The following is a 20,942-nucleotide window of genomic DNA, read 5'->3' on the forward strand; positions in this document are numbered from 1 at the left end:
GCTATGAGTAGAAGATCAGGACTTTGACCTTGACCAGGGTTGACTTTGAAGATTTTTGAATATTTTACGATCTTAATACTGAAATCAAGTATAGTTTCGGTATAAGCTTGATTCTTGTATCCAAACCAATAAGAATTTAACAAGGGATGATTTTAAACTTAATCATACGTTATGAAGATCAAATCCTTTTTAAAAGCTTCAAACTCGAGCTTTCAAGACCTTCATTCTTTTTCTCTCTAGAGTTTCTATGGAATTGTTTGGTTAATCCTTCTACAACACTTGGAGATTTATTTGGATGATTGGAGAGAAGTCTTAAGGACATATGATCTCTCTCTCTCTCTCTCTCTCTCTCTCTCTCTCTCTCTCTCTCTCTCTCTCTCTCTCTCTCCGCATAAGTGCATAGACTCTTTTTCTTCTCTTGTTTTTACTAGCAAATAGTTTCGTATACATTAAACATTAATTAAGATATCTATACAATATATATGCTCTAAATTCTTAACCATTTAATTTATATATACTTCACATCATAATCATAAGGTTCTTACTCTTGTTTAGGGTGGTGTCCATCATAAGGTGGCATCGAAACATAACGTTCAAATACATACCCAATAGTCTTAGCCATCATATCCCGTGAACAAGTCACCCATACCCTATGCATCTTCATTGTTGCTTCGCACACTTAGTCTCTTTACGGTTAAGTTATACCATGGTCTTGCGTAGTACGTAACTCCTTTGCATTTGGTAATTTGTCCAAATACCTTGTGCAAATATATATACATACATACATACACTACTTATAATTTTTCACAATACGTTATCTTGAGACATCTCTAATTCTTAAAACTCGCATTTATCAACATTATGTCATTGCATGAGTATGTATACTTGATGTGCCTACGGATCCGTCCTCCATGGACGAGAGTGACTCCTTTGAAGTAAGCATACCTAGAGACACAAACAAATCGTAAGTTGATGACCGGAGGTGTTCCTGGACCAAGGCTCCGATAAAGTCAAAGATTATTTTAGGATAACTTATTGTAAATTATATCTAGTCAATGGCGAGATGTAGCTTACCTTGTGAAATGGTTTTAGTGGTTTATTTGTAGCCAATATGCTAGGATAATGACCTCTTCCTCTACCGACTGAGGTACTGTCTCATTTATGGTTTGTAGCCAATATTAGCCACCTAATTAACAGCTATTCCTTGGAGGTCAAAGGATATGTCAAACGTCATTCATAATATGAGTTCCAATGCTCTTTGGTACTATTATGACATCATGTACCCTATTAATACTAAAAAAAAACAGTACCATTAAACGATATATCTCATTAAAAGTTTTATATATAAACAAAATATAAAAATGCAATTCCAAAAGAAGGTGCAATAATCATCCAAATCTACGGTAGTTTGATGCCAATCAAAAGTTTATAGTTTCAGAAAAACTAATTAAATTAATATAGATATAAGTGATTTTTCTCTCTCAGTTGACTGCAACCCCAGCAGATAAGATACTGGGATGACTAATAGTCTCTTGACTGGCAGTGGTGGTAGACACTTGGGTCTTTGTAAGCTTCAACACCTGCACAGCTTCCTCCACCTTAGCAGCCAAAGATTCCGGCGACTCCGAAAGCAGAAGCAGTTCGGAATTGTCCATTTCCAACAGCATTCCGGTGATCTTTGCAGCAAGATCCGGCTGTAATACATATTTTAACCACCAACAACAACAAAAAAAATTGAGTTAACCATATCCAGATTTATATATATTACAAGTCAAATGTTTACCAGAGATTCTTATATATGTAATTATGTATACCTTGTGTTGGTTGACGAGGGGGTAGAGACGTTCCCCTAGCATCTGTTTTTGAATCTCCGGGGAAGCAGCGGCAAGCATACTGCTCAACATCTCTGCTCCTTCGCCGGAATTTGAAGGTGAAGAAGAAGATATCGTTATTCCTTTGTTCATGTCACGTGCACTTCGTCCGTTTGGTGCATACTTCGCCTGTCCTGTTCGCTGCATGCATATATAATTTGATAATTAATTACCACAATTTGTTGAAGAAAAACTAAATCATTAATTAATTATCACTATTATTATAAAGTAGCAAATGAAGTAGATGAACACCTTTTGATTGCTAGGTGATTCCTTTGAAGTCTGATGATTAGGATTAGGCTGTTGCAAGTGTGGCACATATGGAAGAGTATGACCACCCTGTGGCGGCGGTGGCGGCTGCTGCTGCATATGTCCGTTCATCCTCCCTCTATTTTGTCTATGCGGTCTTACACTGTTAGAAATCTGAAAAAAAAAAAAATTAAATGCATCGAAAGATTATGCATTTTACTATTGTTCCTTATCGTTGAGGAATACGCTTAGTGATCATCACCATGTGAAAGAAACCCTAGAGAACTTACAAAAGTAGGGTATGGAGATGGCTGAAAAGTGGGTCTTGTTGGAGGTGCAAAAGCATTAGCCCTAAATCCTGGTCTGATTGCCATAGGTTGATACATGATCCCTGGTTGTGGAGCTACTTGTGAAATGATACCAGAAGGAGCTGTATAGTAATATGGAGAATAGCCACTAGGGATCATAGAAGATGGGCCCACAAGTCCAGCCATTCTTTGTGCGTAATGAATCTGTAATTGTGCTTGTCTCTCTTCTTTCCTTTGAGCAATAGCTACATACAATGGCTTTCGATGGAACATGTATCCTGTAATAAAGCATCGTACAAGAAATTAATATCAATAAATAAAAGAAAGCAATGATGATTGAGCAATGAGTATATGGTAATTTAGGTAATTGATCACCATGTAAGGTATTCACAGCCTTGGTTGCTTCGTCTGGTGTAGAGAAGCAGACAAATCCAAATCCTTTGCTAAGTCCTTTGTCATCACACATTAATTTTGCAGATGTGATTGTGCCACACTGACTGAAGTGTTCTTGAAGCTCATTTTCTGTGACATCATCATCAATATTCTTCACATAAACATTTGAACCCTGAAATTAAAAAGTACCGATCAATTTCGGATGAAAAGGTTAGGGATTCGGAAGGCCATCTGGGTACGACTCCTTTTGGTTTTCTTGCATTAAAGCAATTCACAACCTATCACTTATTGATGGAAAAATATTTGCGAAAAAAAAAGCAGTAAAAAGTGTTTGACTTAACATTTCTCAAATTGACATGGAATTCGATCAAAGGGGGATTTCGATTGCGAGTATATTTAAAAGGGTGGTGAGTATAGGGGACAAGACTTCTTTTTGGAATGATGTATGGTGTGGTGGTATAGTTCTTAAAGAAGCTTATCCACATCTCTATGAAATTGAAAGGAAGAAAGATTGTTTAGTGATAGATATAGTTAACCTCTCGATCAGATCAGTTTTCTGTTTTATGTAACTGCTCGAAAGATTTTCGGTTTACTGGAGGTTGTGATTTGTGGCTATGGAATGGCGATGGCAGTAGTGATTTCTCAGTCAAATCCCTAAGAAAAATCATTGCTTTGCATTCATACGATGGAAGGGTGGAGCCTTTCAATTGAAAATAAATGGAATCCCCACTTCCTTAAATTTGATAAAGAGGGGTATTATTGCCTCTTCCACCTCCTGCTCATTTTGTCGTGCTTTAGATGAAGATGACAGGAACAATTCATTTGTGTGGATATCGGGAATTCTGGTTTCATGCTCATGGCTTCTTTGTTCTTGCTACTTGCTATTAGCGTATATGCGATTTTCATGGTGCTTTTTATCCGAAAGCCTGTTGTGATGGTCCTTGATGGTTATTTTCTTTTTTCAGTTGGAGTATTATGTTCAAGGTTGCAGTTTGGAGGATTAATTTCATGCCATTTGGACCTTTTTACCCCAGCTTGGTTGCTTCAAGGTGTGTCGTTCTTCTGGGCATGGTTGGGCATGGTTGGTTGTTTTTTTTTTATTAAAATGATGAACTTGTTTAATATAGCTCAATACATATCGGTAGACGGCAACCACCATCAAGTTGCGTTGCTAGCTCTTTTTGGATGGCAAAATTAATCTTTTTGAAAATATCTATGGATCTAGGAGATATGATATTAGAGTGTATAACCCGTTGGACTCTATTAAGGAGCTCCACCGCCTCTGGTGTGAGAAAACCAAATGTGTCAAATGCAAAAGCTACAAAAAAATATTGATTTTCTATATATGCATTCTCATGTTTTGCCACTTTGCACGCAGCGGCTTTCAAAGCGGCATGCCCTGCTGTGAAACCCACCCTCCTCAAACCGACGAGAGGAGACACCAGTAAAATCCACACATGCGTGCGCCTCCCTCCTATCCATCCAAAGACCAATATGTCAGTCGGTAAGTGTGGATCTCCCATCCTACACGCCGACAAGCATCAAAGAGAACATCCCTGACCACATCATGTCTGTACTTGAAACCAGAGAGCTCTCTACAATGAACCGCATGTTCCCCAAAGATATTCAAACATGCTTTGCGGCAAACTGGGCATATCTCGTCAATTGGGAATAAAGGAATCATGAGACGGTAACGAATGATAGTTTGGTACGCCACAGGAGACATATGTTGGTCAAGGTCATCAATGGGGATAGTTAGCAGAAAATCTTGAGATTGAGGTGCCTGAAGACACTCAAAAACTGCTTTCTGTCTAACAGTCATGTCGAAGTCGACTTCTATATATTTGACGATTTTGCTAAAAAGGGCGCACACCAATGCTTTTTGGGATTTAGGGGGGCGGTGTCCTTATTAGTGAAACCGCTACAGTCGAATCCTTGAATCGTATCGCGAAGACGAGTCATAGCACATAGGTAAATAGAGTTCATACCACATATGCCACTGTCACGTAAGATGTCGTCTTGTAATTCTCAAGATTGGTCCCTCGAGGCTACAAACATGTAGGAGGAAACCTCGTATGCCGAGTACGAACTCAAACCACTGAAACGAATAGGTAAGGAAGTCAGACGCCATTGAATGTCTCCAAAAAAGGAGCCTCCACATACCACCATATCCTCGATAGACATGCGCAATCCTTTGTCAAAGAACAAAGTTGTCTCTTCTATCTGCACAGGCTGGCAAGTCCTTAAACCTAAGAAAAGATTTACAATGCTCATACATGATCGAAGAAAAATGAGCTCACCTTGCGGGCCACATAGTTATGGAAAAAGACTCATCAAATCAACAACATTGACTCCTTACTAATCTTGTGTACAGGCAAGTGCAAAAAGAGGGCAAAAAAAAAGGGCCCAAAGGGTCGCTTTGCTGCACCCCAATGGTAGACCATATATATTGGTCTCCGATATAAAATCTCGTTGCTTGCCGGTACAAGAAATTCACCCACAAAGAAATAGAGTGGCACATCCACTTAACCCGTTGTTGTGTAGAATTTTAATTAATGATATTGCTTGGAGATTCAAATTGATTATGAAGGCATGTTTCTCATGTTCTTTTTATAGTTTGGCTATTGTCTTCATTAATCTTAATTTCTACCCCCTTATAAGTTCTCAATTTGGTTTTTTTGTGTCGGAGGCTTAGAGTCTTGGCTATTGGCAAGGTGAGTTGTCGCTATATGCCTGTTTAGTGTTGTGGGAATTTTCTTTATTTTTTTTTTTTTTTGTGTGTTTTCGTCTTTCTTCCATACTTTTGTAATAGTTGTTAGCACCATTTTTTACATTGGTTTATTAAAAATAAACATGAAAATCTAAAAATTTATAAATTTCAAATTTATAAGAAAAAAAATTATTTAATTATTAAAATTTAAATATTTGTTTATATTTTAAATTTAAACTAATAATTAAAATAAATAAACAACTAAAATAACTAGATTTAATTTACAAATTTAGAAATTACAAATAAAGTTGCATTTATTACATTTAAGTATTATATGAAATTTTATAAAATAGAAAAAACCACAAAATGACATCATACATACTTATAAATCTAGCATTTTTTCTTGAATTTCATGCATTTGAAACCCCCATATACTTTTTCCTTTCACCACATTCATTTGAAACTCTCATGATTTTTCAATTTCTTTCTAATAATAATTACAATTTTGTTAATTAGGTTAAATAATTATCAAACCTAAAGTGTAATCATATATAAACTAAATTTCAGTATTAAAATAATATCTTTACTTCTACTAATAAAGTCATGTTTTTTTAACTTATAACATATTATACTTAATTTATTAGTTTTAATATATTGTTGATGTAAACCATTATCATTTTAAAGATACAGTTTTGGAATAATTTATATAAAATACTTAAATTATTAATTTTAAATAATTATCAAACCTAAAGTGTAATCATAATAAACTAAATTTCAATTTTTAAAAAAATATCTTTATTTCTACTTATAAAGTTATGTCTTTAAATTTTAACATATTATAATTAATTTATTAGATTTAATATATTGTTATATGTAAACCATTATCAGTTTAAAGCTAGAACTTTTAAACAGTTTGGACAAAATACTTCAATTGTGAACTTAAATATAACATTACAATATCAATTTAAATATAAATTTCAGTTCCACTTAAAAACTAAAAGTGATAAATTGTAGTGATAAATTCAAAAACTAAATTGTAATCTCAATTTAACTAAAATATTTCATAAATATATTTTTATAATCGTTAAAAGTTTTTACATAAGTAGCTTAAAATAACTTACAATAACAGTAGTTAAAAATAAATCTATATAAATAATTATATTGTTACCTTTAAAATAAAAAATAATGTTGATGTTTTAAATAACTATATTGATAGAAATTAAAACATTAATCAAATAAATTTTAAAAAAAATAGTTAACAACTACAACAACTATAAATAGCATTAAACCATATATTATATTTAATTTTATTCGTGTGTAACTCGCGGGTAGAAATCATTCAAACGATTGAGAATATGAAGTTGTAATACATGTTTATATGATTTAAAATAATAAATATATTATATCAATTTAGTATAAAAATTATTATAATAAATTTAACAACAACGTTATTGTTATATTTTAAAAAATAAGATATATTTGTTAAAACTTCAACTATATAGGTGTTTCTACGTATTATAATGTCAACTTAAATATAAATTTCACTTCCACTTAAAAAAAAGAAAATAATATTTTGTAAATAGGTAAAAGTGATAAATTATAGTGATAAATGCAAAAACTAAATTATAATCTCAATTTAACTAAAATATTTCCTAAATATTTTTTATAATCGTTAAAAGTTTCCAAAAAAATAGATTAAAATAACTTACAATAGCAATAGTTAAAAATAATTGTATAAAAATGATTATATTGTTACCTTTAATATCAAAAACCAATGTTTGATGTTTTAAATAATTATAATGATATAAATTAAAACATTAAGAAAATAAATTTCAAAATATTAATTAACAATAACAACAACTATAAATAACATTAAACTATATATTATGTTTAATTTTATCCATGTGTAACTCGCAGATAAAAGTTATTCAAACGATTGAGATTAAGAAGTTATCATAGATGTATATATTATCATATAATACAAAATAATCAATATATTATATCGATTTAGTAAAAAAATTATTATATCAAATTTAACAACAACGTTACTATTATATTTAAAAAAAACATATATTTGTAAAGACTTCAATTATATAGGTGTTTTTACGCAATGCATTCGCCTAGTATAGATATTATTTAATCTAAAATTATCACAAAATGACATGTGGCATAATCACGGCTCCAAAGCTTGCACATGCCGCCAAGCTTTGCCAAAACGCCGTATTAACTCATATATGTGTGTATAAAAATGAATAACATTTGAAAATACATATAAAAATATTAATTATATAGAAAATTGTCACCTTTAGTCATGTCTTACAAACATCGTGACTCGTCAAGGCTCGGAAAAGCTTAAAGTTTGACATTGTCGCGAAATCACACCTTACGTTATTTAGAACCGTGGGCATAATGCATAAGAGAATGACAAGTGACAAAATTTTCATTTATTTGGAAAGGATTAGGGTACAATAAGCAATTTAGGAGTATTTATATAATTCATTTTTTTTACTTTAAAACTATATTTATCACCAATTAATCACAATTAATTGTTTTCATTCAATTAATTGTTTTCATTCAAATAATCAAATTAAATTTTCAATCATTTAGTGTTAGGTTAGTGTGTTCTATCTATTATATGAATGTAAGATTGATTATGAACCAATTATTTTAGTTATTTTAATAAAGTAATTAATGCATATTATGTTAAAGATATAATGAGAATTAATTAAATCTTCAGTATTTAATAATGCATTAATTACTTTTCTTAAAATAACAAAAACGATTGGTTTAGAATCAATCATGCACACAACAATAGATAGTAGAAACATTTGAACCTAACACTATATATATATATAACCAACCAAATTAAATTTTCAATCATTTATTGATAACCTAACAAAAACAAAAATATATCATGGGAGTTTTTAGATGTATTTATAAATTATATCAAAATTTATCTATAATGAATTAAAAACCATAAAAAATTTGATATATTTTTTTACGACCCAAATTGGTAGGTTTGGTCAAGTCTATCAAAGGCGCATGAATAATTTAGAATAGGATAATTATGTTTTAAATTTTGTCTTTATCTTTATAGGATTGCATTGCTAGCTGTTTAGGTGATTTTACTATTATTGTTAGCAGGACACTATAAATGGTGCTCCATAGATTTTGTTTGAATTGCCTGAATAAAATAAGCCTTGTGGATTTTAGGAGTTTCCTATGGCTCGAATAGCAAGCTAAGTTCTTAGGTTTACTTGGGAACGTATTATTAGACTTAAAGTCTGGTTATCATCAAATATGAATGAAAGAAGAAGATGTTCCGAAAACGGCTTTTAGGCTTTTACGTCGTTTTGTGCTTGCTTTCTTCAACGACATTCTGGTTTATAGCAAAACTAGGGTCAAGCATATGGAGAGCTTATCGACTGTACTACAAGAAATGCAAAAAATAAACTTTTTGCAAACCTAAAAAAATGCTCGTTTGCTCAAAATCAAATCTAGTATTTAGGTCACTTGGTGTCCGCATAGGGCGTATCGGCTGATCCAACAAAAATTGAAGCTATGTTGCAATGGATAAAACCAAAAACACTGCAAGAATTATGTGGGTACTTAGGACTGACGGGCTACTACTACAAGTTTGTAAAAGACTATGGAAAGATTGCTTGGCCTGTCACGGAGCAACTCAAGAAATATAATTTTCATTGGAATAATGAGGCTTCATAGGATTTTTAACAATTAAAAGCCGTCATGACTCAAGTTCCTGTGATGGCGTTACCGGATTTTGATAAGACATTTGTGGTGGAAACCGATGCGTCGGGATTTGGATTGGCAGGATGCTCGTCTAATTGCCTATTATATTCAAGCTTTGGGCACTAGGGCTTGTTTGAAGTCAGTGTACGAATGCAAATTAATGGCGATCGTTTTTGCGATCCGAAAAATGGAGACCATACTTGCTAGGACGACGGTTTGTAGTTCGAACCGATCAACGGAGTTTAAAATTTTTGCTTGAGCAACAGGTCGTGGCTGAAGATCATCAGAAGTGGTTATCCAAACTCTTGGGCTATAATTTTGACGTCGAGTACCGACTGGCCTGAGACAACAATGCAGTGGACGCATTGTCAAGAAAACGTGAGGTGGAATTTGAAGCACTAGATACGGGTTGCAAGATTGATTGGGGAAGGCTGTGGCAGTAAACTGAAAATGATACTGAGTTACTCGAGCTCAGACATCGTGTTAGTACTGGTAAGCACAGGTACCAACTAGGTTTTCAGTTGAAAACAACCGACTGTTGTTTAAGGGTCGGTTGGTTTTGAACCGCAACTCGTCGTGGGTTCCTACGTTTTTTCACGAGTTTAATGGAAGCTCGATGGGAGGGAATTCGGGAGTCCAAAAAACATATTTTCAAATGTCTACAGAGCTTCTTTGGTGCAGGATAAAGGAGACATAGCCAGGATGGTCGCACAATACGATATTTGTCAACGTCAGAAATATTCCACCATGGAGCCTAGCGGGTTGTTGCAGCCTCTTGAATGACCAAATAAATTTTGGTTAGAAATTACTGTGGATGTCATTAAAGGCCTTCCTAAGTCAGAAGGGTATTCCGTTATTTTTGTGGTTTTAGATCGGTTAAGTAAATACGCCCATTTTATTCCGCTAAAACACCTCTCTCAGTGGCTTCGGTTTTTTAAGGTAGGTTGTTTGTTTGCATGACATGCTGGAATCCATTGTTTTAGATCAAGAAAAAGTTTTTTTAAGTCTTTTTTGGCGTGAAATTTTTCGTTCGCAAGCTAAGTGGCTATCTTGGGCAGATTTCTGGTACAATTCATATTTTCACACTTCAACAAACACCACTCCATTCTGGATTATGTATGGTCGAGATCCACCCCACTTGGTTTACTATGGCAGCCAACATACTTCGGTGAGTATTGTGGATGAGTATTTGGAGGAACGGGATATCGTTTAATGGGATCTAAAAGGGTATTTGTTGCGTGCTCAACAACTGATGAAGATTAAGGCTGACTTGCATCGCAAAGATGAGGAGTTTTCAGTTAGGGATAGAGTTTTTCTTAAGCTACAGTCATATAGGCAACATTCGGTGGCCCGTCGGGTGAATAAGAAGTTATCGTCCTATTATTTTGGTCCCTTTGAGGTGTTGGAAAGAATTGGTAAGGTGGCTTATCGCTTGAAGCTACCAGAATCATCGAGAATACATGATGTTTTGCACATTTCTCAATTGAAGAAGGCTATTGAGAATCAATTGGATCTTCCCAGCTTACCTGCTACTATGACCACAGATATGGAAATTTTGTTGCAGCCAGAGCGGGTGGAGGGGGTCCGTGACGGGGCATCTGGGCGGGAGGTTTTGATCGGGTTGAAGGACTTACCAACTTATAAGGCTATATGGGAATTGTTTGTTTAACGTGATACAACAACAGTTTCTGGCTTTTCACCTTGAGGACAAGGTGATTGTTTAAGAGGGGAGTAATATTATGACCCAAACCGATAGGTTTGATCAAGTCTATCAAAGGCGCAACAAGAATAATTTAGAATAGGATAATTATGTTTTAAATTCTATCTTTATCATTTATAGGATTGCATTGCTAGCTGTTTGAGTTATTTTAGGGTTATTGTTTAGCAGGACACTATAAATGGTGCTCCATACATTTTGTTTGAATTATCTAAATAAAAGAAGCCTCGTGGCGTTTTAGGAGTTTCTTGTGGCTCGAATAGTAGGCTAAGTTCTTAGGTTTACCTGGGAACGTATCATATTTATTATATGTTTTCAATAAACACATTATCTAACAAATAGTTATTATAACTGAAAAAAAAAAAAAAAAAAAAAAAGGGGGAAAAACATGACCATTCATAATCTGCCTCATGTCTAGGCAATCAGGTTGTAAAAATTGGTTTGCCATCTAACCTCTTAATCAATCATTTAGGGCATGTTCAGGAAAAACTAGTTGGTATCTGAAAGAGTTTTGTTAAACACTATTTGTAGTAGTTTTTAAATTTAGAGCATTCTGTTTAAACTAATCCCTAAAAGCTTGGTGTGCCAAACGAAACTTTTTGTTCAAAACCAAGCATTTTGTTAAATGCTAGAAACTCCTAAATGCTCACAAACGTTCTATGTCGAACAAGTCCTTAATCATTGTGAACTTTATTTATTTAATTTTTTTATTATTTTCTTCAAGCAATCGGTAGCCAAACACATTAATAAATATAGACAAATGTGATCTTTAAATAATCTTGGTAAGAAAAAGGTTTATCTTATTTTATAGTTTATTTGTTTAACTTATTATCATTATAATTAGTAGCTTATTTGTTTTGTTTCTATTGACAACTCAATATGTAGTGAATGGTTATATTTTCTTGTTTACTTTGAGGTTTTGTTTTATTTAGTTTGTACTCTGAGGTTTTGTTTTATTTAGTCTGTGCTTAGAAAGAGCTTATTTTATAGTTTATTTGTTTAACTTATTATCATTATAATTAATAGCTTATTTGTTTTGTTTCTATTGACAACTCAATATGTATTGAATGGTTATATTTTAGTGTTTACTATGTTTAACTCCCCTTATCTTTTAATATTATTTTATTTTTGAAATGAAATTTATAATTATTATATAATATTTTCAATCTTTAGTTTTTTTTATACTTATGATGCATTAAAATTTTCCTATTTTACTTTTAAAAAATAAAGACTAGGTATACTTTTATTTTTATTTTCGCATGTTTGCAACATTCAATGTTTATAAAATATGAGGTTTGTTAAAAATGACTAAATAAATATAAGAGATTTATAGACCATTTTAAATAGATAAAAATAGATTAGATAAAATAAAAATAAAAATATTGGAAGATGTAACCATTCAAGAGATTTCATAATAGGTAAAAGTTAGTGAAATGATGAGATAACAATAATTTTTAAATGATAGTATAGATTAACTATTGGATATGATGCTATTAATTGAACAGACTTTTAATATGATGATGCTATTAACTGAAATCAAAGTGATAAAGTCCATTTGATTAATAATGATGTCTTATTTTCACATCCAATGGCATTAGAGCATCCACTATGCAAGAATTTTAAGGTATATATGGAGTAAGCAAAATAAATGTTTGAACCAAACGTAACTAGAACCACATGGAAATCGGTTATGCAATTTTGTTCGATCCTTGTGTTTCTTACAGGTATGAGGTATGACTATACAAGTATCAGGTACTATTACGAAACTGGAATTGAAATACCTTCATAACTTTTTTATCATTTTTTATGAGTTCTTTTTTCCAGCATTTACTTAATTATCTTGTCTCCATTTTAGGCTCAAAAACCATCTTTTATAAAAAAAAAATTGTATGAGATCGAATGAAAACCCAAACCCATCACACACCAACAACACTAATTTAAAATCATACCTTAAAATAAATCAAAATGAACAAATGATAGAGGAAGCATGTCGTTGTGGCCGGAGGTGTAAGGGAGAGGAAGAAGTGGATTCCATGGTATTGGAGAGAGAGAGAGAGAGAGAGAGAGAGAGAGTAGTCGTTTCGCGAGTATAGGGCGGTATTTATATGGCAAATGGAGATGCCAAGAGAGGAAAGAAGAGTAATTAGGCGTTTGAGGTATCTATCAATGGGTTGGAAGGTTCTTTTTGTTGTTTTCAATAACGTATAAAAATGATCCTTAGGTTACAAATAATGTCATGACCCACATGTCAAATTTTTGGAAACCATTGGAATGAACCATGTCACAAATTCAAAAGTTTGACTAAAACTGCATATGGGTATCAACCACAAGGAGCAATACTGTAACTGAGTCTTATATTAATTAATATAAGTTGATGATGTGGAATGACAAATGGTAAAGTGCCATGGAGATGCTAACTCTCCCATTTATTCATATCAACATCATCCCTTTCTCTCCTTCATTCAACTCTTATTAATCATGCATTGGGGATGCACTAACAACTAAATCAAATTTGTAACTATTCATACCTGATATTTTGCTATTTGTTCTTTCCTCATATCCTCAAACTGACGCCTCAAAATTTGTTCTCTTTCTGCTTTCTTCTGAGCCCTCGCAACATATAAAGCCTTTGAACCTGAACACACAACAAATACCTCTGGCTAAAATAACGCTAGCAATTGCCTATAAAAACAAACAAACACCCACAAACATAATCATATATACCAAGATTCATCCCGTTCATATCTTCCACAGCCTTCTTAGCATCATCTGGATTTTCAAAGTTCACAAAACCAAAGCCCCTTGAAACACCATTGTCATCTCTTGATATAACCAAGCTCACAATTTTTCCAAATTTTGAGAAAGTTTGATCAAGAATGTCTTCTGAAATATCCAAATCTAGATTCTTGATGTATAGATTTGTGTACTTAGCATCAGGAGTAGGTAATATTCGATCACTTTTCTTCACAAACTTCCCTACATATCTATGACAAGTAATGGAAAATAAATAAATTAAATACTTTATTGTGATCAAGAACTAATAATGCATTTTCAAATTCCAAATGTAATGCAAAGTATTGGGGTTGATTAATTAGAATTAGACATACATCTGTTTGCCTCCAATACTAGTGCCATTAAGTTTCTCAATAGCAACATTTGCACATTCCACGGAATCAAACTGAACAAATCCGTACCCTTTGCTCTTACCATCTTCATGTGTAACCACTTTACAAGACAATATATTACCAAATGATTTGAACATTTCTTGAAGTTGTACATTATCAACCGACTCATTTAAATTCTGCAAACCAAATACAAGATTGATTAATTAAATACAAAACACCAAACATATAATTAATTAACAAAAATACTGCTCATAATTACCTTTACAAACACGTTGCCAATGCCACTTCTTCTCACATCAGGATCACGGTGGGACCATGTTACCCTTATCATTTTTCCATACAACATGGTGTTGTTTTTGGACTCGATAGCATGCATAGCTGCCCAAGTTAAATGACATCAAACATTCAAAATCAGTAAATGGTACTAAGTGATCGAACTACTTTATAAGAAAAAAGGGTTACAATACATGCAAAAGATCATTTATAACTATTATTCATATTTCTATGTATAATCGAAGTACTTACCAATATCCCAAACAATTAATGCACTCCATGCAACCATAACAGTTTTGCATTCATGTTATTAATAAGTCAATTACATATCGATCGAGATATATTTAGAATGGTGTTAAAAACAATAATAAAGATCTTTGTATGTGAAAATAGAAAAATCAACACACAAATCACACGATCAGAAAATCACTCACTTTCAATGTAACGAGGGATTGTTTGTAGACAAATGAAAATTATCATCAATTATTAATCTCCCACAGATGATAGTAAACACGCCTTAATTTCTCACGATTTTCTAGAGTTATGCATGCATGTTGCAATACACTTGTTTATAATCCAAATGTCGACCGACGACTTCATATTCATAAAAGATACATAAAATATAGTTAATTTGTAATTCTCTTCATAATCTACGAAACGTTCTTTGGGATTCTAAAAGTTACAAAACGCACTCAAAACTTATCCAAATCGAAAACACAAACAAGGATCAATAAATGAAAAAACTATCACTCGCAAACAAAAGATTTCTGAATTCAAAAATCAACAAAAACCGCTGTGAAAACAAATCAGGCAATTGAGATGATTAACAACGTAAAAACGTTAAACGATGTTGTTTATGATCGATCGGATATATATAGAATAAACATACCATCTTGAGGAGATAGAAAGTTAACGTATCCGTAACAGAGAGAGCGAGCGGTGGATGAGTCTTTACAAACGCGTACAGACGTGATGCTCTTATACTCGGAAAAGGCGTCGCTAAGTTGCAGATTGTCGATCTGCGGATGCAAGTCCCCTACATACAACGACGCCGGTGGTGGCGTTGTCTTCGAAGGCGTAGATGGTGGTGGTGTGGCCGCCATTGTTGAATCCCACTGGAGAATTGTAAATTTTCCGAAGACAACGTTAGAGAGAAAGAGAGAATGGGAGAGAAAGAGAAAGAAAGAGAGATGGAGGAAACCCAACTACCTAAGTGGCGTTTCGGTGACGGAATTAAATTTGGGGACTAAATATGGAGAGAGGAAAACTTATTTCCTTAAAATGAAGCGTTTTTTAGGGGATGTTTATTAATTAAATTTAATTTTAATAAATATAATATATTTTGTTTATAATTGTTATGGATTTTGCATGGGATTTGCTGGTTATCGTTTCTGAATTCCGATATGCGCTAAATCCCCTCACTCTCGACTAAGCGGCGCGTGGTAAACATTTTGAGTAAATTATATATGCATTGTTTCTGTATTTTTTTTAATGGGGTACGATATTTCTATGGTTTTGGTTTATTCGCTTAAAAACAAAATGTTTTGACTATTATACCACTAATTTAATTAAAGAAAAAATCAAATCAAGTCAAGTCAAAACACCTTGCATTTAAATGGATGAATCAAAATCACAACTGAAAATATCTGTTGACACAACTACATTTTTTTTAGTTTAGTTTTAATCAAATTATCTATCATAAAACAACAGAAACAACTACAATACCTTAGATAGCATTAAATTAGACAAAAAAAAATTATGTAAATATTACTCTTTTCTTACAAATTCATTCCATTCAAGAAAAGATTAAATATAAAATTTAAGCCTCTAAGTCGCCCAAATGAGCCAAATTAAAAGTTGTCCCTAAGGAGCAAAATGGAGGCTAGCCGATCACCTGAATAAAAACCAGCCAACCGAATGGACATGTGAAACAAAAAATTAATAGAAACTATTTCCCAAACTACTAGGTTTCATGTCACCATAATAAAAAAGACCAAAATGACCCTACTAATATATGCACCAAAAGAGCTTCAAGACTTGTAAACCCTAACAAAATGCCCGCACTCCACTGTGCTGCATTCATGTACTCGTTTTTGTTGGACTTTATTGAGACATTTACATCAGCCGAACCTGAACACAAAGACATACCAAATAAGTTTATAAATTAAAACCACCTAAATGAAAGTTATTAAGCCTCAAGGGTAAAACAGTAATTTCATAAAAGGGATGATAATCATATGCTTACAGTCGTAATCCGTCCATCCGATTCGGTTCCTCGATAAATCATAAACAAAGATCTTATCTTTTAGAACAAGATCTGCATTATATCAATACATCATACGATATAAATTAAATATAAATTAGATTTGTCAGGCTTCAAGGGTAAAATAGTCATTTCATTGCTATATGTTAACCGACCTCCAAGAACTGTTATCCCGTTGCTCGCTTTTTGAAAGGCAATGCACTGCGGAATACCACCATCCTGTAGAAAATCCATTCAACCATTACAACATTGTACTTTCACTTTTTCATATCAACTATTATAGCCTTGTAATTTTCCTTTTTCTTATTAGGACACAATATTTTGAATATTTTACCAAATTATAGTGGTAGAAATTCAGTAGATTTTTCAAGGCTTAATATACAGAAATGAAAGTAGAATGTTATAATAAATAAATCAATGGAGGTACATTGCTATTTCTTTCATTTAACCATATCTAAAATAATCTAAATCATGAAATTTCGCAGAAAATAAAATACATATTGCATTTATTTTGTAACAAAAATATAAACTCACAATAGGGTCTCCTGGCACAAGGTAGTTTTCAGGTTTTAGAATCATGGATGCACTGCCTGCAAAGTTTAAGGAAACCTTGGGAAATATCTCGGTTGTACTGTATAAAAAAATAATAAAATAAAAAATAATTACTTATATGTCTCAAATGGAAAAGTAGATTAACCATTTAAAAGAAGAATAATAAATAAATGTTTGGAAACTACCTCGACGCCATTAAATAACATTGACCTCCATTTAAAAGGACCGGAGTTGCTAACTCTGACACAACAGCTGTAATCTGCAGTCAATAAGTTAGACATGACAGAACAGATTGTACTGTGTTTGAACTTTGATGTGGTGTCAATGAAACAAAAATTGCAATTTTTTGTTTCACCCAAAAAGATGGGACTGGGATTCACTCACGATCTCTTGTATGTGTAAAAGACAAAAATGCCCTCCTCATGTGCATTATTAAAAAAATATGCGAGAAGAAATTTATAGTAATTTGAAAGAAAAACTAACCGCATCAACAAAAGGATCAAATGCTTGTGGGACAAGATATGTCAATGTTGTTCCCGTATCAACAATGGTTCCTTGATTGTCAGATGTCACAAAAACCGTTGGATCAATAGCCAACAACTGCTCACCAACCACAATGCTTTGAAGATCAAGATTATAATGAGGCCTGAAAAATAACAAAATTACAATATTACCCCTCTTGCGTTTTCTTCTTTTCTTTTCGCAACCATGGTATCTGTGACACTTTTGACCAACTAGTTTTATTTACAACTTTACATTGCCATTGAAAGATGAAAATGACTTAAATGCCCTTCATTTGACTCTACCCCCTCATGCAATTTGATGGTAATTAAGTAATTTAAGCAAATAATAATACGTACTGTGATGGGACAAGGGGACTATAAACCATGGTCGGAGCCAAAATCTCACCAAGAACAAGTTTGCCCCCACCAGCTCCATCTCCACGTAAGCAATGGGAGAATACTTTTGGTGTAATTCCTTGAGCAGATAATTGTGATACAACAGATAGATCGTGTTGCCCAAATCCGAAAATTCCATCCATTGCTTTATCTGATTTCGTTAAGCCACCAGATTGATACGTACTACACCTGTCACCAAAAGAAAAAAACCTAATTGTTGGAAAATTGATCAACATTGAATGTATAAAAATTGAATCTTGCAAAAAAGCGCACCCAAATGTAATAGAAGCTGATGAATTGGTAATGGTGGAAGGGTCGACAACTGTGTCAAAATGTAGAAAATCTGTAATGTAATGACCAGATGTCCCGCTATCGTCTGCGTAATGAAACTGGTAACCACATTGATCGGTTTGATCTGAACATGATGTATCGGCAGTTTTGAAATTGGAAGAACATATGGAGTCTGAACATGACACCAGAGAAGCAGTTGAAGATGTTGTAGAATCGAAGAAATTGAGGGGAATCTGAAATTGGAAACAAGGTGAATTAGCATTTAGTAAGTGTTGTGATGAAATTAAGCGATTTTTAGAAGAGCTAGAAATGGAAACGTACACCAAATCCACTCAATTCCGGACAATCAGTGCAAGAACTGCAGGTAACCCATAAGATGTCGCTTCCGGTATCAATCTGCACATTGAATTCTCTTGGTGGAGACCCTAATTTCACTTTTGTGAAGTACAACCTGCAAAATTAAGAATTTATGATATGGGCATATCGAAAGGGGTGACCTTACAGTATGCTATTTAATGCAAGACCAATGAAATTTGCCCAAAAATGGTGAATTTTGGAAATCAAACTTGGTGGGAATAATTTGGTACAGAGAATGAGAAACAAACAAACGAACACATCATACGGATTGACCCAAGAACAAAGAACGACAAAGTTTCATCGAATAAATAACTGAAAAGTGATTAAAATCACAAAAAGGTACAGTAAACACAGACAGAGAGGGGAAATCTAGGGTCAAAATGTGCTGAATTCAAGTCTAGAAGGAGGGATTACGAAAGCATAAAACACTGACAAACATAAAAGTGAAATGTTTTAAGCCGCTTTAGTTGTATTTTTTTAAAGAAAAAGTTGATATGAAATTATGATAACCGGAAGAATTTCCTTTTTGGGATTTGATTAAATTACCCGCCGTAGTAAGGATCAGAGGTACCGGAGACGGTGAAGTCGACAACGCCGCCGGCGAAGCCTTGCAGGATTCGGGCGTGTCTGACACGGTCACGTGCTTTAAGGATTTCCAGCTCAACCGTCTTGTTCGCCGGAAAAGCCCTCACCAAAGTTAGAACCGTCGTCGAATGTTCACCTCCGCCACCATACGCCACCGAAGCAACCGTACCCGCCACCAACAAAACGATCAATAGCACAACGCCAGTTTTCACCGGCATTTTTATAATGAATTAAACCCCAAATGCTTCCTTTTTGCAAATTTCTTATGCAACGATAACCATCTAGATCAGTATATGTAGAAATTTTATGGGCGTTTACTTGAATCTAACTAGAACAGCGTTTACTTACAGCATTCCTGTATAGAGAGAGAGAGAGAGAGAGAGAGAGAGAGAGAGAGAGACTGGAATGTGTAATACTTGCAGAAGTCTTGCGGAAGTCGTCTATATTTTAGTCGTGTGTCGGATGAGTGTCTTTTCTCATGTTGTATTTTATACAGTATTTTAACATTTGTTAAATATTTAAATTATCAATATTTTTCCAAATTACGTTACTATTAATATATTGATGGAACCAATATTCCTTTGATCCAAAGTTTATAACTTTATTTAGTCCCTTGTAGTATAGCTCAATCTTATCTCATCAATTCGTGTATGATGTAAGAAAAGTAGTCCAAGTAAACACACTCAACCACTTTTTATGGTTTTCCCAATAGAGTGAATAAGACTATCATCAACTCCTTGGCCCATATCAACTGGACGGTTTTTTTTTTTGCCAATAATTGCATCTAACTATCATCGTTATTTGTGAGGTGCGATAGTTTACGAGGAAAATGATTTAAAAGCCCAACGAAGTTTCGAAACCTTTCAAAAAACCTCAATCATGTTTTGTCTGTTCAAAAAAACCCAACGAACTTAACCTTTTGTCTAAAAAGTCCAACAAAATTTCAAACCGTTCAGAAAATTCCAATTTTGTTTTGTTTAAGTTCGTTGGGTTTTTTTTAACAGTCAAAACATGATTGGAGTTTTTTAAACATTTTGGAAACTTCGTTGGTCTAACAAGTCATTTTTCCGATACGGTAATAAGTCATGTCATCTGTTTCTCTTATTTGACTTTCGAGAAAGTGTAACTTAGTTGAGCTTTTTAGATAAAATGTTAAGTTTGTTGGGTTTTTTTAAACAGAAAAAACATGATTGAGGTTTTTTAAACGGTTTGGAAACTTCGTTGTCATTTTAAGTCATTTTCCCATAGTTTATGAATTATGCCTTGATCATCAAGAGTTGTATCTTGTTTTGTACTAATTTTGTCTTCATGAAAAACTTGAAACACCCTCGCTACGTTAGTTTAAAAAATGAATTATAAAATCAATTTGTTTTTAAAAGGTTTTAAATCTAAAGTCTAAAATAAAGTTTTTTTTTTTTTTGTTTAGAAAAGCAAGGTAATTGTCGATCACAAAGTTCAAATATAACCGAACAATATGTGGCCTTTAAAATGTAATTGTTATCTTATAAGTTATAAGCAACTCCTAATCTTGATCTTAGTACAAGTTAAAATACAAATTAAAATACGGAGAAATTAAGAAATCTAACCAATATAAATGGT

The 20,942-nt window shown here is 33.2% G+C and overlaps 2 protein-coding genes across 2 annotated transcripts; both read right to left on the reverse strand.

Annotated features, from left to right (window-relative positions):
* Nucleotides 1-1,372: 1,372 nt before the first annotated feature.
* On the reverse strand, nucleotides 1,373-15,604 carry PAB7 (poly(A) binding protein 7). Its single transcript, XM_078957459.1, has 10 exons — nucleotides 15,286-15,604; nucleotides 14,383-14,501; nucleotides 14,106-14,299; nucleotides 13,723-13,982; nucleotides 13,527-13,633; nucleotides 2,804-2,993; nucleotides 2,411-2,706; nucleotides 2,124-2,294; nucleotides 1,815-2,012; nucleotides 1,373-1,694 (listed from the first exon to the last, which is right to left on the reverse strand). Exons 1-10 carry the CDS (start codon nucleotides 15,497-15,499, stop codon nucleotides 1,482-1,484), a joined length of 1,962 nt encoding a protein of 653 aa, XP_078813585.1. The 5' UTR covers nucleotides 15,500-15,604; the 3' UTR covers nucleotides 1,373-1,481.
* A 565-nt stretch (nucleotides 15,605-16,169) lies between these two features.
* LOC145034071 (aspartic proteinase 36-like) lies at nucleotides 16,170-19,776 on the reverse strand. The gene is made up of 10 exons (XM_078982486.1): nucleotides 19,305-19,776; nucleotides 18,723-18,852; nucleotides 18,384-18,634; nucleotides 18,072-18,299; nucleotides 17,695-17,857; nucleotides 17,397-17,470; nucleotides 17,194-17,290; nucleotides 16,815-16,878; nucleotides 16,642-16,713; nucleotides 16,170-16,526 (listed from the first exon to the last, which is right to left on the reverse strand). The coding sequence occupies exons 1-10, from the start codon at nucleotides 19,559-19,561 to the stop codon at nucleotides 16,372-16,374; spliced, it is 1,491 nt and encodes a 496-aa protein (XP_078838612.1). The 5' UTR covers nucleotides 19,562-19,776; the 3' UTR covers nucleotides 16,170-16,371.
* Nucleotides 19,777-20,942: the final 1,166 nt, after the last annotated feature.

This window comes from Lactuca saligna, chromosome 1, assembly GCF_052625555.1.
Source record: "Lactuca saligna cultivar CGN05327 chromosome 1, ASM5262555v1, whole genome shotgun sequence".
NCBI classification, from domain to species: Eukaryota; Viridiplantae; Streptophyta; class Magnoliopsida; order Asterales; family Asteraceae; genus Lactuca; species Lactuca saligna.

Excerpts from the sequence above, each read along its gene's own strand:
- PAB7 (XM_078957459.1), bottom strand. The coding sequence starts at position 15,499 with ATGGCGGCCACACCACCACCATCTACGCCTTCGAAGACAACGCCACCA. Across the intron at positions 14,300-14,382 it reads TTGGCAACGTGTTTGTAAAG|AATTTAAATGAGTCGGTTGA; the intron begins GTAATTATGAGC and ends TTTGGTTTGCAG. Across the intron at positions 2,295-2,410 it reads CATCTCCATACCCTACTTTT|ATTTCTAACAGTGTAAGACC; the intron begins GTAAGTTCTCTA and ends TTTTTTTTTCAG.
- LOC145034071 (XM_078982486.1), bottom strand. The coding sequence starts at position 19,561 with ATGCCGGTGAAAACTGGCGTTGTGCTATTGATCGTTTTGTTGGTGGCG. Across the intron at positions 18,635-18,722 it reads CGGAATTGAGTGGATTTGGT|ATTCCCCTCAATTTCTTCGA; the intron begins GTACGTTTCCAT and ends TTCCAATTTCAG. Across the intron at positions 17,471-17,694 it reads TTGATCCTTTTGTTGATGCG|ATTACAGCTGTTGTGTCAGA; the intron begins GTTAGTTTTTCT and ends TATTGACTGCAG.